Here is an 8,732-nt window from a genome sequence, read left to right as displayed (position 1 = left end):
AATGGAAACGTATTGAGAACCGGAACCCATATTACTTTTTTCGGTTCTTTTTCGTTTTTACGGTTCTTTAACAGGTTATTGGAAGTTGAAGGACGCGCCGGCAACCACGTCCTGAAAATTGATAAAATATTACTCTATGATTGCCATCGGTGGATTATAAATTTTTAGGTGTCGAAATTGAAGGCATTACGGGTGGCGGTGGCGCTAATTTAGCCACTACTTAAAAAAAAATAAAAAAGGAGGGGTGAGGTTTTAGAAAATAAAATTTTCTGTTTTTTAGTAATAAATTAAGTGTAAATACATATTTCCCTCTTCCTTGTTTATTTCCATTGTCGTTATAAATTAGCTACACTGACGATACGTCACGTTTTGGTATTCATGACATTTTCTTCACACCAATTAATTAACAAATCACGTTCTTATAATTTCTGAAAAACTAGAACCGAAAATAACCGTTATGAACCGAAAAAAATGCGCAGAACCGAACCGTTATTTCTTTTTAGAACCGAAACCGAACCGGAATCGTTATAATTATTTTCGCTTAAATATAAACAGAACCGGAACCGATATTTCATTTGGGTCCGGGTCTCTGGTTTCGAGCCTACAGTTCAATGTCGAAGACAATCACGGAATTAGGTGTTGTAACTCAAATTTGACGCAGGCGGTACACCAAAAACGTAAACAATTACAAACAATAGCATACCGGTAACACATATGTGATTCTCCATTGCGGTTAAACCAAGTAAATTTCAAAAACAAAGATTGAAACACAAAAAATATAAAATGTGGCATACAAAACACCATATAAAAAAATGCAAAAATTACTACCTGCATTAAACAACACAAAATAACAACAAACATTTATGGAGCGACGCGTTCAAGACCGCCATTCAAGACAAGATGCCAAACGTAACCCCCGTGCGTGCTTTTTAGATGGCGCAGGCAGCTTTTTTCCACTAAGGTATACTTTACCTTATTTTCCACCTAGAACCTAGAAATTGCATGGTTGCCAACTCTCAAAAATGTATGTATCGTCGTAAGTCGTATATACAGGGTGGAACCTCTCACACGGGTATTTTTATTTTTAATGTACTTTGTAGATCAGGAATAAAAAATGTAGTCGGGATGTCCCTATTACATAATTTCCACGTTTAAAACAAATAATCAAAATATATATGTATATTACTTCTGGTCACGATCATGTAATCAAAACATCAACATAAATTAAGCAAACATTACGCCAAAAGCGTAAACGATTTCAAACAAAAGGTTAACGGTATCAAATATGTGATTCTGCATTACGGTTAAATCAAATCAATTTCAAGAACAAAGATTGAAACTCACAAAAAAAGTTGCATACAAAACACATGTTATAAAGAAATGCATTAAATAACACAAAAAAATAACAAACATCTACGGATTGATGCTTTCGTGATCGCCATTAAAAACAAGATGCGAAACATTACCAACGTTCGTGCTCTCCAGGCGCAGACAGCTTTCCCCTCCCAAAGTTCTGGTATCGGCTTGTTGTGTGTGTGTATTTATTTGTTCTTATCTTTTTTACGCACAAAATTCTGCATTTTATTCAATTTCATTCCCGATTATGTCTCACGTCCCAACACATAAAAGAACAGTCTAACCACACGCTAAAGAGTACCAATGCTGTACACGAGAAATGACCGATCTTGCATACAGTATAGACCACCTCACCAATTAATGTTGGAAATCCCCCCGTTTTATTTTTTTTTTACCTTTTGTCAAAACTGTATTCCACGCACCGCCTCCATTGAAGCTGCTACACAATCTGAAAACAGATTTCTACAACCTACTGTTGTGTACATAGATGATTTTACCTTGTCTCTTTGTCTTTGGTTCACATATATATTTTTTTTACCATCAAAGCTGAAAAGATTTTGTGCAAAATCGCGCAGGTGAGAGGGTGGTATCTGTGCTAGCGGCAGAAGTGTACGATTTGATGTTAATTTGTCAGCAGATAAATTTCATTGTGTGCACCTACAGTAGAGATCAATTTTATTTTTTGTTTGAAAAGGTTTCAAGAAATTTTTTAAGAAAAGCAAGCAAATCTTTAAACAGTGTAAATAAATAAGTTTATTACAATCCAAATTCCGCTATTTCGGCTTGTGTAATAATTAACACAGTAAATAATTTTAGTAAAGAAAATTTTGACTGTACTTGTTATTTCGTTTAGATTGTGATATTTTACAGTTGTACTATATTATTATTACGTCGTTTCAGCTGTTGTCAGATAACTTAATTGAGATTATCTTGAAAAACAAACAAAAAAAAGTACTTCAGTCAGATTAAAATGTACACTATACAACGGAAATGATAATATTAATCTAAGTCTGTATTTTCTGTTAAAAGTCTACTGGTGGAAGGCGATGCTTGTACCGAATTATCATCATCACTGTCGTCATCTAAACCGCTAAGGAAGCTATGTAAAAAATTTCCAAAGAACCCTCTTCGTTGCTGTGGTGGCGGTTTTAAACCGAAAAAAATTTGCCCAATTTTATCCAAGTATTGCATGTAACATGGATCCCTTTTAATGGACGGTTCGTATTGCTCACATAGAACGGTGAAAGTCGATAGTTTCTGGCTATAATCAAAAGTCAGAGGTCAACACGTGTCCGCATCACGGTACACTTGCCTTTCGACTGCTTGCAGTAGAAACCATATGAAGTTCAAGAGGGGCAGCAGGTACGGCGGACGACTTTTCCTTATTCTCGGATGTTCCTTTGTATAATTATTGAAGGTCTGGCTAGCCGTCACTTTATTCTGCAGGCACAAATACTGTAAAACCGCTTGGGTGATGAACAGGTCTTCCTCGTAACTAAAGCCTTGAGTGACTTGAAATTCAATAAGTAGTTTAGCACAGCCAAGTCCGTCCTTCGAATAAATATAGTGGTGTCTCGCGTTTATATAGTTTTTCTCGTTCCAATATACTTGAGCGATACCCTAAAACAAACAAGAAACACATTTAAATTTTGTGAATTAATACATAACAGACATATAGGAATATAATTTCCTGCAAACTAGAAAACCTTTGAAATTTTGCACGAACATTCAATGGATTAGTTCCCTAAACCTTAAGGCTATGATGTTAAATCTTATGAAAGATTCTTGGGAACTCTTTGATGCTTAAGGCCCTTCAATGAACCATAAAGGCTTTAAAGATCGGAAAGGACGCATAAAAACTTTTGAAGGTGCATCTCTTAAACACTATTGAAGAGTAGACTAGGACTCTTTAAAGGCTCAAAGGTTAATAAATGCTATTAAAGATACCCTTGAAAACGTAAATGTAAGCTTTACTTAAAAGGCTTTCATGACACACTGCCATCTATTGACTTATTAGTGATGTTGGTTGCCTAATTTACGAAAATTTCATTTTTATAGCGCAGACAATTTTCTCTCGAGAAATATGCTAAAAAGTTCATGCATGAACTTAACACTCTGTATATAAATTACTCATAATGATAGAAATAGCGGTGTCAATGGTGAGACAAATATACCAATATAGGGCTAGTAAGCGATCAATTAATCAACCTTTACGAAACTAATCATACCTGATGTAAAAACGGATGCCCCTGTGTCTTACCACCCTTGGCGGACCAACGAATAGCACTCGCTATAAACGTATCTCTTTCAGGATATGTCGTACTAATCTTTGCGAATATTTTACACAACTTCGGTGTCCACTCTGTATAATTAGTCGAATCCGACTTGACTAGAACCTCAACTAATAATATCGCCAAATCTGCGCCGCTAATTTGCTAAAAAGCGACCATGATAACATTGCAAACGGTGACACGAACGTTTTTCGATACCTGATCGCGTTCTAGGAATAGTAAAGCACCTTTAAATAGCATGTCGAGTAGTTCTTCGTACTTCTTCTGGGCCAGATACCTAAAATGTTTTAATTAAAACGTAAAAAAGGGCTTGAAAATGTTGATCAAAGGTGAGGTTAAAAGTGTCACGTTATGTTTGTACCTGAAGTATATGGTTCTGTACATTTGATGTGCCTCGTAGTAATTGCCATCTTTAATTGAATTTTCTAATTTTTCGATTACTCTAGAAACACCTCGGACTCCCTGTGCAGCCATAACTTTTACAGAAGAACCTAATCGAAGAAAACAATTTTTTTGCTGTGTATTTTTACTTTTGGTGATTTTGTGGACGGCCGAACAATATGTTGGCAGTTCTGTTTAATTCAGTGTCGCCAACGGTATATTAAAGTGCTATACAGTGTGTCCTACTAGTTAATGGCTTGTAACATCCCTTTAAGGGGTGTGCATAAAGTGTAACGATATGTAAATAAGCCGGAGTGATTTTATCTTATGCTTTTGTTCGAGTGTTTTACAAATCACACCAACACTTTAGAACCAAAATTTAAGAGCAACAGGTATAAAACAGATTTCGCCAAGTGCGGGGCCTATAAATGCAATTAGTTCTGGTTCTTTTCTATTCCGGTTCCAAACTAATTTTTGACTATGTCGCTATTATATTTTCGGAAGAAATTCTCATTCCGGAGTGATGAATGTATAGAAGTCTCCGCCAAGGCGAAAGAATTGTCTGGGGTCAGAAGGAGAAGCGGGATTTTATCACGTGTTCGATATAATAGTTTTTTTTACCTATTCCGCCTATTCGTATTTCTCCGGACATTGCTCATGCTTGCTTGACGGATCTTAGCAACCTTTCCCAACAACATTCCATATAAGGCGCTCTGGGTGTGTTGAATTACCACTTTCTTCCATGTTGAATCGAATTGATTGTTGCCTGAATTTTGTTTTGAACCGGCAGCGATTTTGGCGTACCAATGAAATTTGTATCGCGATTCTAACAAAATTCTCTTGGGCATGGTGAACGTTTTGGTGCCAGTACGTCCATGTTGTGTATAACTCGAATGTATCGCCACCCACCTCTTTTTGTGACGTCTTCCTATCGATACTTCGATGGGACCCAAGTAGTCTATTTCGGTATAAAAGACAGGGTTTCTATAATCTGCATTTGAACAGCGTACCCATCTCTAGGGAATGACATTGGGTGCTGCTCTTCGTCATGGATATGGAAAGCGAATTTTGCAAACAAATGTCGGTATGAATGGCGACAATTGGTATAATTTGCTTGACTTTAGAACGAAATTCATTTTCTTGAGAAGATAATGATCCTAAGGGTGCCCCGAAGCCGTCACTGCAATCGTGATCTATCCTATACTTACAGAGTTGGCAACTCTAGGGAATATCTCTGGGGAAAAACGACGAGCAGAGCCACCTACTTTCAAGTCGCAACGACGGAGGTTTCGCAGCACTTTTGAATCTTAGTAGTAGTCGGTTCGATATGGGTGGCACGAATGAACTCCTACGTTATGTTATCGGTTCGTTTGTGTTGGGGCGTGAGACATAGTCGGGAAGGGAACTGAATAAAATGCAAATGAATATAGGGATTACGCACACAACAAGGCGATACCAGGGGAAAACCTCCATCGAGACGAAACCATAGGGTACCACAAAGAGCGATTGGGGCGCCTGGAAGAAATATATTCATTGGCGAGGTCAAAATGCGAATATCTCGAAAACGGCGTATCGGAGGAGAGTAGGTTCCCAAAAAGGCAAAATGAATCGCGTAGACGCGGTTGGTGTGATCGAAACGAATGCTTAAAAAACGAAATGCCGAAGAGGACATAAAGGATAACAGGAACGTTTGGACGAAACCTCTCCTGGTGACATAAAAACTTTCAGGGCAAATAGCCTCAAAAGGCGGCGGTTAGAAGGTCTGGATTGCACCATTTTTGCAGTATTTTTATAAAGGTTAATACACTCGCTATACATATTCGACCAATCAGCGTGATGATGTTTCGAATTCTAACCAATCAGATGATTTGTAGCTAGTAGCTTTTTATTAGCGAGAAAGATGCACGGAAGAATGCGTAAAATATAAAATGAAATTTATTGTCATGTATTAACCTCCCTAAAATGCACTCGATTCTTTATTTTTAATTCGCTCAAGTTTTGTTGCCTCCTGGAAAAAAAAATTGAAGATGCTGATGAAGGCTATACCAAAACAAGGCTGCAATACAAAAACAAAACAATTACACAGTACTCTTTAATATTTACAAAAATTTGAGAATGTACAAATTACATGCTTGCATAAATTACTAAAGTAAAGAATGACTAGTGCAGCGGTACGACGAAAAAAAGACGTCATAATTCGGTTGTAATTTCGTCTTGTGGGCGAAAGCCCAGCTGAAGAAAGTCGTCCTCCAAGAGATACGGATTATTGAGGTACTCCCTACTACTTTTCCACTGGGATGGTATAAACTGGGAGGAATTAAAATGTTTATTACTCATAACCGGATAATTGAACTGCCACTGAGGATTTAAGGGAGATGTGAAGTTACCGCTATCCGCACTATCACTAAAATTCTTTAATGGTTGCCCTGTTAAGCTGGGCGAGGATCCGTAGTTTTGGTCCGGTTTAAAGGTCGACAACGTCGTACTGGCCCTCGAGTATTCTTCGGGATCCTTTGATATTGAAGGCGTCTGTAGGAATTTGATCAATTGGTTCACTTGACTTTGGGAGACGTCGCCCATTTGTCCGTGTCTGCGCAGAAGCTTCTCGGCCCACCTGTGCAAACGCTCCCAGTCGTCGGGAACCGCAAGCACTTCGACGGGACGATTCAAAAGTAAAAGTATTTTAGCCAAGTCTCTTATTACCGGTTTATACGCGGAGGCGGCCGTATTATCAGCCTCAGAATGTAACTCTCTGACTTGTCTTCTGGTATCGTTTAACATTTCTAAGAACGTTCTGGCGTACGGTCTAAAGTGTTCCAGTTGTTTGATAAAGTCCCGCTTTTCCGGCGAATCATCCACATCCGAACTAGTTTCGATAACGTAATGTAGATAGCTACGTTTACGCCTTAGATAAAAAACGGCGAAAGTCACAATAAACACACTAAAAATAATTCCGCAAAGAACCCCTACTAGAATTGATAAGCTGGCAGGTGAAAGACCTATGGAGGTGCTGGTTTGCGTACACGTTTGTCCCATATAATCCAAACTCTTGCTCCATTGAATCTGGTACCCCGAAGGACAGCTGTCAACGCACTTTCGAGTGGAATAAACTATCAAGTGGGGGCATTTAATGCATCCGGCGGAACCACACTTAAGGCATAATGGCTCTTGCTTGCATCCTGAAACCAAGGTACATTTAATTAGTATACATCTGGTTTGTTGCATATGGTTATGTAAACATATCTAATGCGGCTTCTGGCGCTTTTAGATTAAGACACGAAAAATATGCTACGGACGCTTGAAATGTTGTCTAACGCCGCTGTAGGGGACAACTCAATTACCCGGAAATAATTAAGCAGAATCCCGTAGGGACGGACGAGATTTATAGTGTAACGCAGTCTTAGGGAAATATTTGAATCAACCCCCAAGTCTCATATTGTTTCCTGTCTCCGCAACCAAACACCTGCACGCAGATAGAGAAACTGCATAGTCTAAAATGCAGTTTCAAAAATGTTAAACTAATAGTTCCCTTATCCCATGGTCACCCATGGAGAGCATATTTTTTGGCTTTTTTTTCCGTAGCTTTTTACAAGCTAGCTCCATGAAAAAAAACTGTTATTATCTTTTTTGTTTTTGATTACAATAAATTACAGTTATCTGTTACCAACATAATGAATGCGAAAAATTCGAACTGTCATCAACCACTTATGATCACTCGGTATTTTCCATAAATACTTCCTGATATTTTTCAACATTTAAAGAAAATGTACAACATTCGTATCAAGGTGTGAACAGTTCCTGGTGTCTACTTGTTATTAGATATGGTGCCTACATTTAACTTTCATAACAGATCTTACCTCATAAGAAACGAGTCATGGACAGACGTGGGCGATTCCACTCATTGCTTTTTCTATTAATGAACCAAATGGATAATTAAAACAACAAATTTGACCTTAATTTTTGTTATAGTGAATTTAATTAATCCATTCGATAGTACCGCAAAATAAATTGTGGCGACCGCATCCGTACCGTCAAGCAGAACGCTGCTGTCGCAAATAATGTCTTTCGCAATGGCAGGAAATACCTTCGAACTACTGCGTCTAGATCGCTAGTTTATTTCATGGACAATTAAATATCATTATATCGACTCTCGTTACTTGAGAAAATCACGAATCGATCGTTACGTTAAATGAAGATATTTATACATTTCCGAGTTTTATTTTGGCTTTCTCTGTCTCTCTAACGTCCTTTCAAATGATGAGATTATTATTCTTCGGTTGCTGGATGAGTTAATCGCGGACTGAAAAGAAAACAAAAGGCGAAACGACTTTCGCTTGTAGTGAAAGTCCAAATGTGCAGATTTAAATGTAATAAGCATATCAAAAGTGTAGAAAATAAAGAGTTTCACATCGGTGGGTGTCGATTATTGTTGTGCATAAAAGCAAGCGCAATAGACATAAAGTATTTGCCCGGTTGTAGGAAGATTCGCCCCAGAAAATTCGGCCCGGTAAATTCGCTCCCGAAATATTCGCCCAGTTAAGAAGATAAGCCTGAACTTTCAATGGCGAATATTCCTCGCACACGATTCGCCCGTCTATGATGTAACCCATTTATAATCCAATATAGGTATACTATACACACACACACACACACACCCCAAGATTTTCGTGGAATGAGCTGAAGTGACAAGAAATGGTGATGAAC

At 38.1% G+C, this 8,732-nt stretch overlaps 2 protein-coding genes across 2 annotated transcripts; both read right to left on the bottom strand.

Moving 5' to 3' along the window:
* Positions 1-2,082: 2,082 nt before the first annotated feature.
* Positions 2,083-4,208, bottom strand: LOC116177689 (Golgi to ER traffic protein 4 homolog). The gene is made up of 5 exons (XM_031496737.1): positions 4,009-4,208; positions 3,846-3,924; positions 3,585-3,791; positions 2,669-2,976; positions 2,083-2,617 (listed from the first exon to the last, which is right to left on the bottom strand). Exons 1-5 carry the CDS (start codon positions 4,119-4,121, stop codon positions 2,356-2,358), a joined length of 969 nt encoding a protein of 322 aa, XP_031352597.1. The 5' UTR covers positions 4,122-4,208; the 3' UTR covers positions 2,083-2,355.
* Positions 4,209-6,106: 1,898 nt separating this feature from the next.
* Positions 6,107-7,292, bottom strand: LOC116177687. Its single transcript, XM_031496735.1, has one exon. The coding sequence runs from the start codon at positions 7,251-7,253 to the stop codon at positions 6,219-6,221; it is 1,035 nt and encodes a 344-aa protein (XP_031352595.1). The 5' UTR covers positions 7,254-7,292; the 3' UTR covers positions 6,107-6,218.
* Between the last annotated feature and the right edge of the window lie 1,440 nt (positions 7,293-8,732).

Source organism: Photinus pyralis, unplaced genomic scaffold, assembly GCF_008802855.1.
Source record: "Photinus pyralis isolate 1611_PpyrPB1 unplaced genomic scaffold, Ppyr1.3 Ppyr1.4_LG8, whole genome shotgun sequence".
NCBI lineage: Eukaryota > Metazoa > Arthropoda > Insecta > Coleoptera > Lampyridae > Photinus > Photinus pyralis.
The sequence above is the reverse complement of the archived record's forward strand: the minus strand, read 5'-3'. Positions and strand labels throughout refer to the sequence as shown.